General features: G+C 44.4%; 1 protein-coding gene across 5 annotated transcripts in view; it reads right to left on the reverse strand.

The window, feature by feature from the left end:
- Positions 1–454: 454 nt before the first annotated feature.
- Positions 455–20,962, reverse strand: part of LOC106563521 (12S rRNA N4-methylcytidine methyltransferase) — a 69,686-nt gene continuing 49,178 nt past the window's right edge. For 4 of the 5 annotated variants that reach the window (XM_045689227.1, XM_014129184.2, XM_014129185.2 and 1 more), the window contains exons 4-6: positions 11,018–11,209; positions 7,666–7,844; positions 455–2,341 (exon numbers count right to left, since the gene is read on the reverse strand). In XM_045689227.1, the coding sequence (XP_045545183.1) occupies positions 1,920–2,341; positions 7,666–7,844; positions 11,018–11,209 (793 nt within the window). In that variant the 3' untranslated portion in view covers positions 455–1,919. The remainder of the gene's footprint in view (positions 2,342–7,665; positions 7,845–11,017; positions 11,210–20,962) is intronic. The other variant, XM_045689228.1, reaches the window with a different exon arrangement.

Raw genomic sequence — 20,962 nt, forward strand, 5'->3', positions numbered from 1 at the left:
GCTATATCTTTTTTTTTGGGGGGGGGGGGTTAGAAGGGTTATATCCTATCCCAGGTATTCCTTAAAGAGGTGGGGTTTCAGGTGTCTACGGAAGGTGGTGATTGACTCCGCTGTCCTGGCGTCGTGAGGGAGCTTGTTCCACCATTGGGGTGCCAATCCTCAAGAGGCGGGTGGACAAACAAAACCCCACAAATTCTGACAAACTCCAAGCATTGATTATGCAAGAATGGGCTGCCATCAGTCAGGATGTGGCCCAGAAGTTAATTGACAGCATGCCAGGGCGGATTGCAGAGGTCTTGAAAAAGAAGGGTCAACACTGCAAATATTGACTCTTTGCATCAACTTCATGTAATTGTCAATAAAAGCCTTTGACACTTATGAAATGCTTGTAATTATACTTCAGTATTCCATAGTAACATCTGACAAAAATATCTAAAGACACTGAAGCAGCAAACTTTGTGAAAATGTATATTTGTGTCATTCTCAAAATTTTGGGCAACAACTGTACGTTACAAGTCTTAATATTGCCAAATCAGGATCCATGAACAAGAGCATAAAACAGAGAAAACTGACAACAATTGTTGAGTCTGAATCATTCCTGATTAGATGGGAGGAATGGGGGTCTACAGACTAAGGGGCTTAGAACCCTTGGACCATCCATTAAAGAACAGAACAAACAGGATTACCATTCTTATTTCAAATTGAATTCAAATAACCATGACGACTGTGTGACGTCGACTGACCTCAAAGGGAGGGGCGTCAAAATTCTACATACGGCATCGTTTCGCAGAAGATTAAAACACAGTTTAATGTTACTTGTGCTGTTTAGTTTCCAAGGTAACAAGAAGTGTATATTTAGAGTGTACAGAACAAGGCAGAGGGGAAGAAAATTGTTGATCCTCTTGATGGAGCAATTACAAATAGACAAGGTCCAATAGTACAGATCAAAACACCTCATCTGTTAACAGTTGGAGAAGGCTCATGAACGAAACAGTCATCCGCTCATTCACCGCCACTTGTGACACTTGAGTCACTTGGTATTTAAAGACATTACTGATTCATGCAGTGCAGTACACATTCGGCCAAAACTACCTAGGAAGTTGTCATCTCATTGCTGGAGTATACAGACATCAGTGAGGGAGGTTAGTGCCTATATCCGTTGATCTGGATACTCATCAGTCGGTTGGAGGCAACATTGTTCTGATGAATTAATTAGTCAAAAGAGCAAAGACAATTATGGGTTCAGCCAACGGGGAGAACTGAGGAAACTCAGAATTCAAGACAGAACTTGTTACTGTATGCAACTGTGTCAGCTCAGCCATAAAGTAATGCAGTACAAATTGAGTGAGTGAGTGAGTGAGTGAGTGAGAGTGACTTTTTGTCTTCCGTATCTCTGGCTTCAGCCTAGGTTGAAGATACCCAGATTAGAATATTTCGTAAAATAAACAGATTCATGGGACCAGCGCCGTTGCGAACTAGCATAGCTGGCCCCTTTGTTTTCTAATTCCTTCTCATTTATGCAAAGAGTTATGGGATATTAGAATCCTTGTCTTAACCTTTGTTATCTTCAACTTAGGCTTCAGCACAATTGTGTTTCCTATACTTCAAAAATTGTACACAAGTCACTTAAACTAAATTAAATAAATACTCAGTGCCAACACGCAGTATACTACGAACTACGGAGCACATGCCTACATGGATTGTTGACTATTAGTGCACGGCAGTTAAATACCAGTCAGCCTCAGCGTTCCACCATTAACAAGGCACTTGTTCTGTATGTCACCCGACCGACACCAGTGAGACTGCCTGGATATGATCAGTATGGTCGTGTCTGACGAAGACCAGCCTGGTGGTTCTGTAGTCTAGTTAAAAAACAAGGAGGATTTAATTGGTGCAGTTTGAGGCCAAGTTCCAGAGGGTTATTGTTTGAATGCTGCCCTGAGTTTGGCTGAGCGTCCCCGTGGATTCTTCAGTACGTCTTCTGCCTGTGGCATCAGCACCCCTCTCTGCAGGTCAACCCAGTGACCACTGTCCTTTTCCCCATCCTTCTCTTCTTCCTCCCATCGCTGGACTCTCTGACAGAGACTCCGACGGGGTGGGGCACCTACATCCTCTCCATGGAGAAAACGCTTTACCAAGCGGTCCTCTAGTGAATGGAAGGTCAGCACACAGAGGCGGCCGCCAGGTTTAAGCATTGTCTGAGCAGTGCAGAGTCCAGCATGCAGTTCATTCAGCTCATCATTGACAAACATACGCAGCGCCTGAAATGTCTTGGTGGCAACGTGTGAGGGCCGCTGAAGCCGATCTTTGCGGGCATAGAGAGCGCTGGCTGCAAAAGATCCTAGAGACAAAGAAATGTTTTTATTTTAAATAAATCAAACAAATGACATGAAGCATTTATATAGCGCAGAAAGCATGTTATTCATCTGGAGAGCAGCATACCTGAAATGTTTCACATTCTATCCAGGAGACACATGGTTCTCAGCAACAGACCAAAAGTCTCACAGCTCTCTAATGACTCTTAGTTTTTAACCTAACTCCCAGTCTGAATAAGCCCCAATCATAGCCACATTTCCCCATATCCTGTCCAGGCTGCAGCTTTAATATGTGATTGACAATGACAGTAAGTAAAACCTGTAAATAAACAGGTGCTTGTGATAATACTTGAAAATAAAGTTGTGGTTCTCTTTCAGATTACTCTCTTTTCATCCCCCCATTTCTAGCAAATAGCCTATAATGGTTGCCTTTGCTTGTATGGTTTGATGACGCCATGTTCAGACAGACTGTGTTCAAGTAAGCTCAGATGGTCATGTTTGCATTTGGTACTGTTTGAAGTGCCACAAAACAATCTGTGCTGGGTGAAGAGCACGACCACTTCTCCCTGGCACTGATTGACAGGGAAGGGGTCCAGACTGCAGTGCCTTCCTGGCTGCTGAAGCGCTGCTCTGTTTCCTATCTGGAGCTTTGGTGTCCCCTGTCCAGAGTAATGCCAGCATTGACGTAGGACCCAGCCCATGTGTGTACGTGAGAGGAGAAGACGGGGAGGGCGGGAGAGAGATAGCACGAGGGGGGAGAGAGAGAGAGAGAGAGAGAGAGAGAGAGAGAGAGAGAGAGAGAGAGAGAGAGAGAGAGAGAGAGAAAGGGAGAGAGCAGTGTGGCATTTCTCTCCTCCTGCGTTCAACAGCACTGACTGTGAGTCACCCAGCAATCAATAGAAAACCTGCGCTGCGGCCGTGGCCCAGCCTCACCAAGTTGTGCTCTCTCTCTCTAATTTATCTTTCAAGGGTCTCACAGCTAGAGTGCATGAGAAAAAAATAAGCAAAGATGCCACAAAGCAGCAGACTGGGAAAGATAACACAAATCTAGCTACATCCAAACAATCTCATTGATCAACTGAACAGGCTGAACAAATAGCATTGCCAAACAGACACCAAATCCTCCAGACCTGTTGGAGGCAGCGGAGTACTGAAACCCCTCTGGGATGTAGTGGTTATTACCATTTTATAAGACCAATCACTTTGTCTTCATCGCTAATGGATAAATAATATTCTAAAAATACTTTTGTCTAATGGTATTTGCTACAAGAAGAATTGAGTTTAAGAAACATAAGAATGCCCTTGTTTAAATACATTTCTTCTCCAGGTGATGTTACCCCTGGTGATTGTCTGGTCCGAAGGCTGACGTGATGGACTCTGTCTTGTTATGAAATGAAAGGGTATCGCTGAGCTGTACATGTTCTTTTCCATCTCATTTGTTTCTATAAAGGGGGTCAGGGAAAGGCATTCACTTCACAATCATATTACAGCAATTGCATCTCAATAAGGACAGTACTGCACTGTGGAACAACACACCACTAAAGATAAGGGATCCAAATTACATGGCTTCATTTGGAGTCCTGGAAGAACCATTCCTAGGCAGCCATACGCTGCATGTTTATGCACAAGAGTATTTCAGAGTGATGCTTGATTATTAGTTCATAAATCCTGTGTTCTATAAAGCAGTGAGGCACTTGAGGATGTATTACATCATTAATATTGTCAGGGCTTGAGGCATGAGTGCAACGGACTGCTCGTGAACTCTCCATGGAGCTTGGGCTTGTGCCGTGATGATTATTCGCTTCTGTGAGCTGAAACCACCGCCTCATTCACAGTCTGTGGTTAGTGAAACACCACCGCCAAATGTCACCAAGTTGCAGACACCATGACGAGGATAGAAAACATTCTCTCAACTTGACTTAGAATTCACATTAGAATGTTATTCTTTTGAGGTTGTTTAACACTGGAAAGTGTGATCTAGAAATCAACACAGCATTGCAATTCTAAGGGCTGTTCATTTGTAATTGAAGAAAACTAGGGTGTCCATTTAGCTGGGCAAACTTCACACTGACACAATGCATTTATTGCGAGGAAAACAACCATTACTAACCACATCCGTCACGTGAGTGAATGTTGGGTTGAAAGGCCACACACTCCTACAACAGTCAATCATGTTATCCTCACTAGCTGTGTCCATCACCATATCAAGGATGTGCCTGTTCACTCTGCTGCGTTAACTCTCAACACCTTGAGTCCATTTGAGATGCATTAGTGGTTGGATACACCACTCTGACCCAGTGAATAACAGAGCCTATATGGCAGGAGTAGAAAACTAGATTCATCCGCCGGCCTATTTTTGTCAGAGCGGACGGTCAGGGGGCCGGAACATAATTAGAATAATGTTACACTGCAAATTGACCACATCTTAGCCTAAAAAGAGATTGTATTTGAAAATAACAATCATTTCATACCTTGATTACATTGAGACATGACATTTATATATATATATATATATATATATAACACTTTTTTGGGGGGGGAGAATTAATGTACTGGTGGTGGCCTCAGTCAGCCACAGCTGTGTGGGTTTACACAAAGGAAGGAAGAGAGAGACAAGGGGATGTATGGCGGGAGGGAGTGAGTGAGTGGGGGGAGTAAAAGGCTCTCAAGGCATCTGTCATTATGATGTCTCAACACCTTCAACAACCTAACCACCACTGCTTAATATGTAACAAAATAGATGCTGGGGTGCAAGCGAGAGGGGGTAGGGAAGACTCATTAGGCATTACTGTTGACTCTGGCAGGGAAGGGGGTGGGCGACAATCGGCTTAGAATTAATATATTGGAGCCATAACTGAAGCAAAACTGCATGATTGTGTTATGCAAATGTAGGGAAGCTAAACACACAAAATTAATTCTAATAGTGTAATATTTGATCTGTTAGTGGATTGTTGCTTTTGTTCATCACACCCCAAATTGTTTTAGTTGTATTCATATCAATTTATATAAACTATGGGTTGGTTAAGTCATATTTATTTGACTGGTTTGTCTATTTCTGTGGTGTTTTTCTCCTCATGAAATCAGATCCATGTCCTTTAGCTAGCTCTGCTAAAGAGGTTTATAAACAGATGAATCAAATTCAAATTTCAGAATTACGTTCAGTACAATTAACTCTGAATGGCTCTATTGAGGCAGGAACTATTTGATTTAGTACGTCACTACATTTTCATAATACAGGCAAATGGAAAGGAAATGAAGGAGGCAGGGCTACTACTCCTTATAGAAGAGCTGCAGGGCTACTACACCTTATAGAAGAGCTGCAGGGCTACTACTCCTTATAGAAGGGCTGCAGGGCTACTACACCTTATAGAAGAGCTGCAGGGCTACTACTCCTTATAGAAGAGCTGCAGGGCTACTACTCCTTATAGAAGAGCTGCAGGGCTACTACTCCTTATAGAAGAGCTGCAGGGCTACTACTCCTTATAGCAGAGCTGCAGGGCTACTACTCCTTATAGAAGAGCTGCAGGGCTACTACTCCTTATAGAAGAGCTGCAGGGCTACTACTCCTTATAGAAGAGCTGCAGGGCTACTACTCCTTATAGAAGAGCTGCAGGGCTACTACTCCTTATAGAAGAGCTGCAGGGCTACTACTCCTTATAGAAGAGCTGCAGGGCTACTACTCCTTATAGAAGAGCTGCAGGGCTACTACTCCTTATAGAAGAGCTGCAGGGCTACTACTCCTTACAGAAGAGCTGCAGGGCTACTACTCCTTACAGAAGCGCTGCAGGGCTACTACTCCTTATAGAAGAGCTGCAGGGCTACTACTCCTTATAGAAGCGCTGCAGGGCTACTACTCCTTATAGAAGAGCTGCAGGGCTACTACTCCTTATAGAAGAGCTGCAGGGCTACTACTCCTTATAGAAGAGCTGCAGGGCTACTACTCCTTATAGAAGAGCTGCAGGGCTACTACTCCTTATAGAAGAGCTGCAGGGCTACTACTCCTTATAGAAGAGCTGCAGGGCTACTACTCCTTATAGAAGAGCTGCAGGGCTACTACTCCTTATAGAAGAGCTGCAGGGCTACTACTCCTTATAGAAGGGCTGCAGGGCTACTACTCCTTATAGAAGAGCTGCAGGGCTACTACTCCTTACAGAAGAGCTGCAGGGCTACTACTCCTTATAGAAGAGCTGCAGGGCTACTACTCCTTATAGAAGAGCTGCAGGGCTACTACTCCTTACAGAAGCGCTGCAGGGCTACTACTCCTTACAGAAGCGCTGCAGGGCTACTACTCCTTACAGAAGCGCTGCAGGGCTACTACTCCTTATAGAAGCGCTGCAGGGCTACTACTCCTTATAGAAGCGCTGCAGGGCTATCGGTAGCAAACACAGTGTTGAGCCCTGGCTCAAAATAAGCTCTGCACCCCAACATGGCCAAACAGTCTGGAAGGCTTCCAGCCACTGTAGTCTATGGGGCTTAAGAGATCTGCCTCCTGATCTAAGTGTGCCTGCAAAAAGGTAGAGAGATGAAGAGAGAAAAAGAAAGACCCGTCCAATAAACCTATAGCACACTATCATTTCAGTCCTGAACACCCCCAACCATTGCGCTACAAAGTGTGCCCCCTTACACAAATACAACCTCCCCTCCGCCCACATGGCATTCTTCCCTAGGCAACGGTGTCACCAGCAGCCTAGCTGACCCCCTGGGACCTGCACGAGTCAGGACCTCTTGGATTGATTGGAATAAAGATTGCTGGTGACTCGCTCTGCTCTTCAAAAGAGATCAAACAACTGTCCTCCCTCACACCTGTTCTCCCTGTGTGACGCACGTAGCGCCTCGCTCCGTAACAGCCATTGAGAAGACCTCTCTTTCTAGCTCTCAGAGGGAGGCAAAAAAAACATTTACAAAAATGCATTAAAAAATGATGATCCATCCTCAATCTGTGCATGAGTGTGTGTGCATGTGTGTGAACGAGACGGGCTGCGGGGATGGACATAAAATAAGATAGGGTGGGAAACGAAATCAAAAGCAACAAAGGGGAGGAGGAAGACGGGAGTGAGGGAAGGGAGAATGGGGGCTCGTGTGAAAAAGAGAGGTAAGTCACTCTCTCTTGTCAGAGCGGCAGACACACCCTACTCCAGACACATCTCTCTCCTCCTTATTAATAGTAATCTCATCAGCAAAGGGGTGTGAAAGGCACCCAAAACCCAGACAGGAGAGGATGATGCTTGAGATTAGAGCCATCGTGATTGTTCCCCAGACAAATAGGTCCCACAGGGAGACAGGGGCTTAATATTTCCCTATCGTTTCTGCCCTGAGCCTCAAAGACAATGTAGGGAATTAATGAGGGTACCTGCCACCACGCTGGCCAGCTGCTGTGTCCGGGTGATGGGGTAGACACTGCGTGCCTCCACCATGGCCGAGGCTATTTTCCTGGCATGCCTCTCCTCCCCATAGGCAGTGAGGATGGACGCAAGAGCCTGTTGATCTAAGGCATTCACAACGTCAGCGGCGCAGGGCATGTCGGGGTACCTACGCACAAAGAAGAGCCCAATTAGGCTGCTTGACGTCACGTCCTTGCTGACAGCGGCGAAGTCTGACATATCTCAGACACAGCTGAAAACCTCTGTGGCTAACAAGGGAGATGTAGCCAGTGGCAGAGCCATATGTCTATATTTGCCAGTTCATTTGTCTCCATTTACTCATCGACAGGTTCTCGGTACATCTCGTTAGAGAAACATAATTCATGTGGATAAAAATACAACTACAACAAAGTGTTAGGAGGGAAAGACATTTAACGCTTTAGAAGAATAACGTGCCAATGATCATACATATCATGTGTCGTTTTAGTTGGTGCTGGAAAACAAATGCAAAAGGTTATGTCAGAGGAAGAATCCATGCTGACCTCTGCATATTAATAATCCACATATGCCTCAACAGATTTGAATGCATAGAAAAGGAGCAGGCATACAAACATCACCTGTACAGTAGACCTTGAAATAGACAGTGTAGACTACTATCTACAGTTGAAGTTGGAAGTTTACATACACCTTAGCCAAATACTCTGTTTTTCACAATTCCTGACATTTAATCCTAGTAAAAATTCCCTGTTTTAGGTCAGTTAGGATCAACACTTTATTTTAAGAATGTGAAATGTCAGAATAATAGTAGAGAGAAGGATTTATTTCATCACATTCCCAGTAGGTCAGAAGTTTACATGCACTCAATAGTATTTGGTAGCATTGCCTTTAAATTGTTTAACTTGGGTCAAACGTTTCAGGTAGCCTTCCACAAGCTTCCCACAATAAGTTGGGTGAATTTTGGCCCATTCCTTCTGACAAAGCTAGTGTACCTGAGTCAGGTTTGTAGGTCTCCTTGCTCGCACAAATTTTCTATAGGATTGAAGTCAGGGCTTTGTGATGACCATTCCAATACCTTGATTTTGTTGTCCTTCAGCCATTTTACCACAACTTTGGAAGTATGCTTGGGGTCATTGTCCATTTGGAAGACCCATTTGCAACCAAGCTTTAACTTCCTGACTGATGTCTTGAGATGTTGCTTCAATATATCCACATAATTTTCTTACCTCATGATGCCATCTATTTTGTGAAGTGCACCAGTCCCTCCTGCAGCAAAGCACCCCCACAACATGATGCTGCCACCCCCGTGCTTCACGGTTGGAATGGTGTTCTTCGGCTTGCAAGCCTCTCCCTTTTTCCTCCAAACATAACGATGGTCATTATGGCCAAACGGTTCTATTTCGGTTTCATCAGACCAGAGGACATTTTCCCAAAAAGTACAATCTTTGTCCCCATGTGCAGTTGCAAACTGTAGTCTGGCTTTTTAATGGCGGTTTTGGAGCAGTGGCTTCTTCCTTGCTGAGCAGCCTTTCAGGTTATGTTGATATAGGACAAATTTTACTGTAGCTATAGATACTTTTGTACCTGTTTCCTCCAGCATCTTCACAAGGTCCTTCGCTGTTGTTCTGGGATTGATTTGCACTTTTTGCACCAAAGTACGTTCATCTCTAGGAGACAGAACGAGTCTCCTTCCTGAGAGGTATGACGGCTGCGCGGTCCCATGGTGTTTATACTTGCGTACTATTGTTTGTACAGATAAACGTGGTACCTTCAGGCATTTGGAAATTGCTCCCAAGGATGAACCAGACTTGTGGAGGTCTCCAAGTCTTGGCTGATTTCATTAAATCTTCCCATGATGTCAGGCAAAGAGGCACTGCGTTTGAAGGTAGGCCTTGAAATACATCCACAGGTACACCTCCAATTGACTCAAATGTTGTCAATTAGCCAATCAGAAGCTTCTAAAGCCATAAAATCCTTTTCTGGAATTTTCCAAGCTGTTTAAAGGCACAGTCAACTGAGTTTATGTAAACTTCTGACCCACTGAAATTGTGATACAGTGAATTATAAGTGAAATAATCTGTCTGTAAACAATTGTTGGAAAAATGACTTGTGTCATGCACAAAGTAGATGTCCTAACCGACTTCCCAAAACTATAGTTTGTTAACAAGAAATGTGTGGAGTGGTTGAAAAACGAGTTTTAATGACTCCAACCTAAGTGTATGTAAACTTCTGACTTCAACTGTATAAACTTGAGATCTGCGATATGAACAATTATTGAAATAGGTTCATTGGTCATTTCAACTAGGGTAACAGAACAAGGGTAATGTAATAAATATTTTTTTTAAGGAATATGAATTACAATAAAATGCCTTAATGAGTTAAGTACAATTGTCACACCTTATCATAACCTAAAAACAAAGGATATTTTGCTCCATGTCTGTTTATGCTGTCATAAGAGACAAAAATAGGTAGCTTCAAATGGTGTTTAAAATACATTGCCTACGGGGTTCCTCAAATGGGGCAAAAATAAACCACATAATTGACCAAGATGGGTTTTTACAGTGTAAATGGGAGGTAAAGATAAAAAACAGATGCAAGCCCTAATATGTTGTTAATCTACCACAGCAAGAGTGACTCATTCCTTCATCGAACACTAACATGATATACTAGTTCATGAACCACTCTGCTTTGCTACGGTGAGATGTATCGATCATTTTCATTTTGCTGCTGTAAGGGTTGGCTGATGCGGCAGAATCCTACTGATTATACAATAACAATTGCCGTTCCTCTCCACAGAAACATAATACCTGTCAATTTGAAAAGCTCATGTCAAATCACTGTCAAAGTCCTCGGAGGCAAGGATAGATTGATAGACTACAAATTCCAGGCCTTATGAGTACTCAATGTGCACACACACACGCACAAACACACACACACACACACACACACACACACACACACACACACACACACACACACACACGGGAATAAATTGTTGACCCAAATGACTTTCCTCTCATGCCAGTGACAGAAGCAGGGAAATAAAATTGCCACCACAGATTATAAAATTTCCCAGCATGAAGTAGGAAGGAAATGCCGTATGTGTGTTGAGGAACACATACTATGTTAGAGTAACCTGGGCTGAAGGTAGTTCAATGTATCCTCCAGACACATAGGCCTATATCATTACTAATCACTGATGCTACCCTATAATACATAGTGATGGACATAAAATGACAATAATGCTTTGTGCAACTTGTGGCGAAATCCTGCACGGAGCCTTCACCGTGCGCTGCCACTTTAAGAGCGCATCAGCAGTGTCGGGGTGATTATGCGTGGTCCCACCTGTCTGCATCCATCCTCATGTCCAGAGGGCCATCCTTACTGAGGGAGAAGCCTCTCTCGGGACAGTCCATCTGCATGGAGGAGCAGCCAGCATCCAGAAGAACAGCATCCACACTACCTGACTGCAACCTCAGTCTAGACAGCAGGGCTCCCAGCTCACTGAAACGCCCCAGTAACGGGTGCACCCGGCCACTGGGGGAGGCAGGGAGGGAGGGGGGGAGAAAACCTTTCATCAGATAATTAAATGTCAGGAAAGAGACATGGAGAAATGGGTACAGATTATGTAAACACATTCAACACAGGTCAGAAATACTGTACAAGAATGTGTACAAAAACTCCTGTTGACACTTCCTGTTTGTTATGAACGCTAATGAGACAAATAAAAAGCACTATAAAAACCTTTAAAGCAAAAGTGGTTGACAGAAAAAGTCACCCTTTCCTTGCTGTTCAACACCCCTGTCTCCTCTGGACCCCATCCCCATGCAAATCCTTCCTGTATAACACACAGCTCTGTACAAGACACAGCCTCAACACACACACACACCCCTGTACAAGACACAGCCTCCTGCCTCAACACACAGACAGCCCTGTACAAGACACAGCCTCCTGCCTCAACACACACAGACAGCCCTGTACAAGACACAGCCTCCTGCCTCAACACACACAGACAGCCCTGTACAAGACACAGCCTCCTGCCTCAACACACACACACACACACACACCCTGTATAAGACACAGTCTCCTGCCTCAACACACAGACAGCCCTGTACAAGACACAGCCTCCTGCCTCAACACACACACACACACACACACACACACACACACACACACACACACACACACACACACACACACACACACACACACACACACACACACACACACACACACACACACACACACACACACACAGCCCTGTATAAGACACAGTCTCCTGCCTCAACACACACACACACACACACAGCCCTGTACAAGACACAGCCTCCTGCCGCACACACAGGTTGTGGGATCTTCCCATCACGGTCTTGCATTTTTCATGTGACCTTTTCAGATAGTCAGCAGAGATGATGGCTGGTGTGAGCTAGAGGGGCAGCCATAAATCAGCCTAAGGGGTCACCCAACACTGGCAGACAGAAAGGGAGAGACATAGGCGGGGTCTTAGACACCACACCAACCTGACATATAACGTCTTCCACATCTCAGCACCGCAGACAATTGCGATTCCTCCTCATCTAACCTCCTCTAGTCTCCTCTCAATAGTCTTGTTTAAATGAAATAAAGGACCCCCATTGCTGCAATAAAGATATAATAGCAGTGGCCATCTCGATAAGGTCTCTCCCACTAACGGCTTAGCAAGGGGCGTTACCAAGCAGGCCTTGGGGTCCTTGTGTTTATACACCCACTGAAGCTTGAGAGACCAAAGGTTGAGTGGAGCATCTCCCCCGCGCTGTCAGGCCAGGGCTTTTCCTTATCATGCTCTAGAAGTTTTTCATTCTTCGCAGCAGTCATTAATATGCTGTAAAATCTATAGCAAGGCATTCTCCACACCCACGTGCTTCACAAGACCCGTCCACCCCCTCCCGGTCCCATCTCAACAGAGCAGTGCCCCCAGACAGAGCAACCATGCCTACTGTGTACCAATGCAGTATACAGTAAGACCTTATGTCAATATGCTGAGAATTTATGGCTTCTGCAGCTCATTGGTTTAAGACCGTTTTCATCAATCAGGACTCTTGATGTATTTCACTCCCTTCAGAGACTGAAGACCCCTAAAAAGTTACATTGGGTATAAAATGTAATAAAGTGTAGGAAAACTGATATTATCCATACAATGTTTCATGGACATAACATCTAAATTTACAAACCTTTGTTATCCCCCTAATTCAATTAAACTTGGTTACCATGGTAAACAACACAGTGTGTGGAGATGCATTTCATTTCATCCAGGTAGTTGACTTGTTTAAATGATTCGTAAGGTTTAATCATAAACTTGGTTTGGTACAGATGGTGTCGTGTCAATTCTTCTAGCCTCCTCCACAAATCGTACATTGTCTTCGGCAATAAGGCAGGCGAGCTAGGAGAGGAGGAGGATTAAGTAATGAAGAGACAAAGACCCTAACAAACTGTTATAGTAGTTATGGCTAAAACGTGTTGAACTACAAAAGATTATGATGGAGCTTTCTTAGTAAGGGATTTTAATCTATGGACTTTATTAATTGATAATTGCAAGAGATGAGACACTGGCCAAGTGGGCAATTTCCTTATCATTAGTAACCATTTTCAGTTACTATATTTAAGATCCTGGTACTTTTTTTCTACACACCCTCAGCTATGCCAGTTGAACTCCCCTCCACGCTGAGGAGGCTCCGATGCTCTGTTTCTGTGAGCCACAGAAGGATTTAAGAATATGCAAAACAGTTACAACGTTTTTTATTGATTAACTTCTTTATGTGGCTTAGACACATGGTTGGATATATAAATGCCTTATGTAAGGTGTTATATTATTAAACATGACCAGTTTCGGTAGTGTGTGTGTGTGTGTGTGTGTGTGTGTGTGTGTGGGGGGGTCCAAGTATAATTGCTTTAGAGAACTGATCTATACGTAATTGTGCAACCCACAACATTGACATCATTCTTAACTTAGAACTGAATAAAGGTTGTCGTTGTTTTAAATGCCATCTCCCCTGGTCCACCTACAACATGTTAAATGATTGAAGAGAAGGCCACATTGGGGCATATGGTGGATTGAATGACCTTAAGTAATGCTGGAGGATGCCCTGCCCTGCTGAGTGAGGTAACAAGGGCAACCTTGTTTAAAAAATAATGATCAACTGGTTATTGTTACAACCACTCTCCTTCACGTGCATGTGTCAAACTATGGCCAGTAGGGACAGTCTTCCCTCTGGACAAGGTAGACCCCAATGCCCCAGGGTGGTGACTGGGGTTACTGTCCTGCAAAGAGCGCCATTCGTCAGATGAGATGTTAACACTGAGGCTCTGTAGTCACTACAACTTCCATGTCACATATCACATTAACTTCTCTAGGGCCAGTGGGACGATTTCGTCCCACCTACGTAACAGCCAGTGGAATCCCGTGGCGCGTTATTCAAATACCTTAGAAATGCTATTACTTCAATTTCTCAAACATATGACTATTTTACACCATTTTAAAGACAAGACTCTCGTTAATCTAACCACACTGTCCGATTTCAAAAAGGCTTTACAACGAAAGCAAAACATTAGATTATGTCAGCAGAGTACCCAGCCAGAAATAATCAGACACCCATTTTTCAAGCTAGCATATAATGTCACATAAACCCAAACCACAGCTAAATGCAGCACTAACCTTTGATGATCTTCATCAGATGACAATCTTAGGACATTATGTTATACAATACATGCATGTTTTGTTTAATCAAGTTCATATTTATATCAAAAACCAGCTTTTTACATTAGCATGTGACGTTCAGAACTAGCATACCCCCCGCAAACTTCCGGTGAATTTACTAAATTACTGACGATAAACGTTCACAAAAAACATAACAATTATTTTAAGAATTATAGATACAGAACTCCTCTATGCACTCGCTATGTCTGATTTTAAAATAGCTTTTCGGTGAAAGCACATTTTGCAATATTCTGAGTAGATAGCCCGGCATCACAGGGCTAGCTATTTAGACACCCACCAAGTTAGGCCCTCACCAAAGTCAGATTTACTATAAGAAAAATGTTATTACCTTTGCTGTTCTTCGTCAGAATGCACTCCCAGGACTTCTACTTCAATAACAAATGTTGGTTTGGTTCAAAATAATCCATAGTTATGTTCAAATATCCTCTGTTTTGTGTAAAGTGTAAAGAAGGGTGACGCGCACGACGCATTTCGTGACAAAGAATTTCTAAATATTCCATTACCGTACTTCGAAGCATGTCAACCGCTGTTTAAAATCAATTTTTATGCCATTTTTCTCGTAAAAAAGCGATAATATTCCGACCGGGAAAGCGTGTTTACGTTCAAAGAGAGAGAAAATAAAAACATGGGATCCCCTCGTGCACGAGCCTCAGTCTGATGGTCCTCTGATCGGCCACTTACCAAAGGCGATAATGTTTTTCAGTCAGGGGCTGGAATTACATCATTCAGCTTTTTCCCGGGTTCTACCCAGAGTCTATGGGGGCCGTAGGAAGTGTCACGTTACAGCAAAGATCCTCAGTTTTCAATAAACAGAGCCAAGAAGCTCAAGGAATGGTCAGAGAGGGCACTTCCTGTACAGAATTTTCTCAGGTTTTTGCCTGCCATATGAGTTCTGTTATACTCACAGACACCATTCAAACAGTTTTAGAAACTTTAGGGTGTTTTCTATCCAAAGCCAATAATTATATGCATATTCTAGTTTCTGGGCAGTAGTAATAACCAGATTAAATCGGGTACGTTTTTTATCCGGCCATGTAAATACTGCCCCCTAGCCCTAACAGGTTAAAAGAGGTTTTGGGAACTGCTTCCATTTAAGTGCAACCCGCCTCACCCAATGTGGCGTGGATGTGTTTTTTTTCTAAAGTATTTATTTCGATTTACTTCTGATCTGGAATCCCTCAACTGAAGCTGGCCAGCTAACTACCTACCAGCTATCAGTCAGCAAACCATTGCTAGCGGTCATCAGCTAACCTTTAGCTCGGAAAGCTCTCGCCAGTTCGAACAACGCGACTCAAACCAGAGCATAACGGACCTATTATTATTTTTTCCCCCCATATCCCCGGATTCCTACCGCAAACGCTGAACATTTTCATCTGGATCTTCGCAACTAGCTAACCGCAATTCCGGGTGACTACTCCTGGCTAGCGTTTCCATCCCGGAGCAAGCACCAATTAGCCTGAAGCTAGCCCAGCCAGGGCTCCTGTGCTACCACCGAAGCCCACTCCTGGGCTACAATATCCGGACCCCTTCTACTGCCGGTACGGGGCACGGAACCCCGCCGATCCTCTACGACTGGAATACCGACATAATCTGCCCGAGGATTCCAACAGGCCCCTCAGGCGCGACGTCCGCTGAAGGCCCATTCTGCTAACCGCGGCCTACTAGCTACCCAGAGCCCTACTAATTCCATGACTGGTCTATCGACGTCACCGCACGAAGAGGCAAAAACAGACTTACCCCCATCGCGACGTCCCCCAAAGGCTAGCTTGCTTGCCCCGGTCTGCTAACTGCTAGCTTGCCTGCCCCGGTATGCTAACTGCTTGCCCCGGTCTGCCAACTGCTTGCTTGCTAACCCGGTCTGCTAACTGCTAGCTTGCCAGCCCCGGTCTGCTAACTGCTGGCTTGTTTAGCCCCGGCCTACTAACTGTTAGCATCGGCCTGCTAACTGTCTGAATCGCCGTGTCCCCAGTCAGCCCAACCACTCACTTGACCCATATGTTCACTTGGCAACGCATGCCTCTCTCTAATATCAACATGCCTCGTCAATTACTGTCCTGGTTAGTGATTACTGTCTTATTTCACTGTAGAGCCTCTAGCCCTGCTCAATATGCCTTAACCAACCATGTTGTTCCACCTCCTACATATGCGATGAAATCACCTGGTTTAAAGGTCTCTAAAGACTATATCTCTCTCATCATTACTCAATGCCTAGGTTTACCTCCAATGTACTCACATCCTACCTTACCTTTGTCTGTACACTATGCCTTGAATCTATGCTATCGTGCCCAGAAACCCGCTCCTTTTACTCGTGCTAGACGGCCAGTTCCTATAGCCTTTAGCCATACCCTTATCCTACTTCTCTGCTGTTCTTCTGGTGATGTGGAGGTTAATCCAGGTCCTGCAGTGCCTAGCTCCACTCCCACTCCCCAGGTGCTCTCATTTGTTGACTTCTGTAACAATAAAAGCCTTGGTTTCATGCATGTTAACATAAGAAGCCTACTCCCTAAGTTTGTTTTACTCACTATTTTAGCATACTCTGTCAACCAGGATGACTTAGTCGTGTCTGAATCCTGGCTTAGGAAAACCACCAAAAACCCTGAAATCTCCATCGCTAACTATAACATTTTCTGCCAAGATAGAAATGCCAAAGGGGGCGGTGTTGCAATCTACTGCAGAGATAGCCTGCAGAGTTCTGTATTACTATCCAAGTCTGTACCCAAACAATCAAGCTTCTACTTCTAAAAATTCACCTTTCCAGAAACAAGTCTCTCACTGTTGCCGCTTGCTATAGACCTCCCTCTGCCCCCAGCTGTGCCCTCAATACCATATGTGAATTGATTGCCCCCATCTATCTTTTGAGCTCGCGCTACTAGGTGATCTAAACTGGGAGATGCTTAACACCCTGGCCATCAATTGATGCCATCAATCTCACACAAATTATCAATGAACCTACCAGGTACAACCCCAAATCCGTGAACACGGGCACCCTCATAGATGTCATCCTAACTAACTCGCCCTCCAAATACACCTCTGCTGTTTTCAAACAACATCTCAGCGATCACTGCCTCATTGCCTGCATTCGTAATGGGTCTGCGACCCAACGACCACCACTCATCACTGTCAAACGCTCCCTGAAACACTTCTGCGAGCAGGCCTTTCTAATCGACCTGGCTGGGGTATCCTGGAATGACATTGACCTCATCCCGTCAGTAGATGATGCCTGGCTATTCTTTAAAAGTGCCTTCCTCACCATCTTAAATAAGCATGCCCCACTCAACAAATGTAGAACTAGGAATAGATATAGTCCTTGGTTCACTCCAGACCTGTCTGCCCTTGACCAGCACAAAAACATCCTGTGGCGTTCTGCATTAGCATCGAATAGCCCCCGTGATATGCAACTTTTCAGGGAAGTTAGGAACAAATATACACAGGCAGTAAGAAAAGCTAAGGCTAGCTTTTTCAAACAGAAATTTGCATCCTGTACTACTAACTCAAAAAAGTTCCGGGACACTGTAAAGTCCATGGAGAATAAGAGCACCTCCTCCCAGCTGCCCACTGCTCTGAAGCTAGGAAACACTGTTACCACCGATAAATCCACTATAATTGAGAATTTCAATAAGCATCTCTCTACGGCTGGCCATGCTTTCCACCTGGCTACCCCTACCCCGGTCAACTGCCCGGCACCCTCCACAGCAACCCGCCAAAGCCCCCACCATTTCTCCTTCACCCAAATCCAGATAGCTGATGTTCTGAAATAGCTGCAAAATCTGGACCCATACAAATCAGCCGGGCTAGACAATCTGGACCGTCTCTTTAAAAAATTCTGCCAAAATTGTTGCAAACCCTACACTCTAGACCCAAACTGCTACAGACCTATATCTATCCTACCCTGTCTTTCTAAGGTCTTCGAAAGCCAAGTTAACAAACAGATTACCGACCATTTCGAATCCCACCGTACCTTCTCCGCTATGCAATCTGGTTTCAGAGCTGGTCATGGGTGCACCTCAGCCACGCTCAAGGTCCTAAATGACGTCATTACCGCCATCGTTAAGAGACATTACAGTGCAGCCGTATTCATCGACCTGGCCAAGGCTTTCGACTCTGTCAATCACCACATTCTTATTGGCAGACTCGACAGCCTTGGTTTCTCAAATGATTGCCTCGCCTGGTTTACCAACTACTTCTCTGATAGAGTTCAGTGTGTCAAATCGGAGGGCCTGTTGTCCGGACCTCTGGCAGTCTCTATGGGTGTGCCACAGGGTTCAATTCTTGGGCCGACTCTCTTCTCTGTATACATCAATGATGTTGCTCTTGCTGCTGGTGATTCTCTGATCCACCTCTACGCAGACGACACCATTCTGTATACTTCTGGCCCCTCTTTGGACACTGTGTTACCTAACCTCCAGACGAGCTTCAATGCCATACAACTCTCCTTCCGTGGCCTCCAACTGCTCTTAAACGCAAGTAAAACTAAATGCATGCTATTCAATCGATCACTGCCCGCACCTGCTCGCCCGTCCAGCATCACTACTCTGGATGGCTCTGACTTAGAATACGTGGACAACTACAAATACCTAGGTGTCTGGTTAGACTGTAAACTTTCCTTCCAGACTCACATTAAGCATCTCCAATCCAAAATGTAATCTAGAATCGGCTTCCTATATCGCAACAATCCTCGACTTCGGTGATGTCATCTATAAAATAGCCTCCAACACTCTACTCAACAAACTGGATGCAGTCTATCACAGTGCCATCCGTTTTGTCACCAAAGCCCCATACACTACCCACCATTGCGACCTGTACTCTCTCGTTGGCTGGCCCTCGCTTCATACTCGTCGCCAAACCCACTGGCTACAGGTTATCTACAAGTCTCTGCTAGGTAAAGCCCCGCCTTATCTCAGCTCACTGGTCACCATAGCAACACCCACTCGTAGCACGCGCTCCAGCAGGTATATCTCACTGGTCACCCCCAAAGCCAATTCCTCCTTTGGTCGTCTTTCCTTCCAGTTCTCTGCTGCCAATGACTGGAACGAACTGCAAAAATCTCTGAAGCTGGAGACTCATATCTCCCTCACTAGCTTTAAGCACCAGCTGTCAGAGCAGCTCACTGATCTCTGCACCTGAACATAGCCCATCTGTAAACAGCCCATCTATCTACCTACCTCATCCCCATACTGTATTTATTTATCTTGCTGCTTTGCACCCCAGTATCTCTACTTGCACATTCATCTTCTGCACATCTACCATTCCAGTGTTTAATTGCTATATTGTAATTACTTCGCCACCATGGCCTATTTATTGCCTTAACTTACCTCATTTGCACTCACTGTATATAGATTTTTGTTTTCTTTTGTTCTACTGTATGTTTTGTTTATTCCATGTGTAACTCTGTGTTGTTGTATGTGTCGAATTGCTATGCTTTATCTTGGCCAGGTCGCAGTTGCAAATGAGAACTTGTTCTCAACTAGCCTACCTGGTTAAATAAAGGTGAAATAAAGAAATCAAATAAAATAAGTTCCATTAGGGTCTTCAGGAAGTGTGAAGATTGGCCATTAAATGGCGAAACTTCCATCTTTCTTAATCAACACCCTGTTCCAATTTCTGGCAAGGTTCTCCACAAGTGCTCAGCCTGCATCTATTCTCACTACTCAGTTTGCTCCAGAAAATGTCCCCAGTTGTCCACAAATGTTATAAAGAAAGCCCTTCCCCTGTCTGTGTACTGTAGGCCCATCCTGTAAGTAAGTATTGGTGGCAGTATTGCTGCCCTGGAGCTGGACCTTAATAAAGGAACAGAGCTTTGAGCTGCTGCAGTCTTCTTCATATGAACGTCTGTCACCTGTTTATCTGGGTTTGAAGTAGAGCAGATAAGGGTACACATATTCTGTCATTGTAAATAAGAATTTGTTCTTAACTGACTTGCCTAGTTAAATAAAGGTTCAATAATATATATTTTTTTTATAAATAAAATAAATCCTTTGTTGGTTTGTTTAATCTTTTAAGCGCATCCTCTGACGGATGACACAGATGTACAGTACGGATGTACTGTGTAAAGATCGCGTCCTTTGTTTTCCATTTTCATGACTGTAAACTGAACACATTACACAAAAATGCACTATTTTCAGCAGCACTTGAAAACACACATCTGCAGATGCCATTCCCCTCCCAACGCCCCATCTTGAGGTAAAAGTGCCAGGAGTCCTCACTGTTGAGTGCTAAGTGTGTGTGTGTGTGTGTGTGTGTGTGTGTGTGTGTGTGTGTGTGTGTGTGTGTGTGTGTGTGTGTGTGTGTGTGTGTGTGTGTGTGTGTGTGTCCAACGTGACGCGCTGCTTCTCCACAAATCAAGTCTGAAATATTCCCCAGTGCTGACCTGCTCAGCTCCTCTACCTGCGTCACTAAGGCCTAAGACAAGATGCTGATTGATTGCTTTCAGCAGGGGAGCAGTGATGAAAATATCTACAGGACATGAAAAAAGAACACACACAAAGTACCACCGGCGAAAGATGCTTGTGTTTGGTTTGGAATGTGAACTTAAGCAA

The sequence above is a fragment of the Salmo salar genome, chromosome ssa11 (assembly GCF_905237065.1).
Source record: "Salmo salar chromosome ssa11, Ssal_v3.1, whole genome shotgun sequence".
Taxonomy (NCBI): Eukaryota; Metazoa; Chordata; class Actinopteri; order Salmoniformes; family Salmonidae; genus Salmo; species Salmo salar.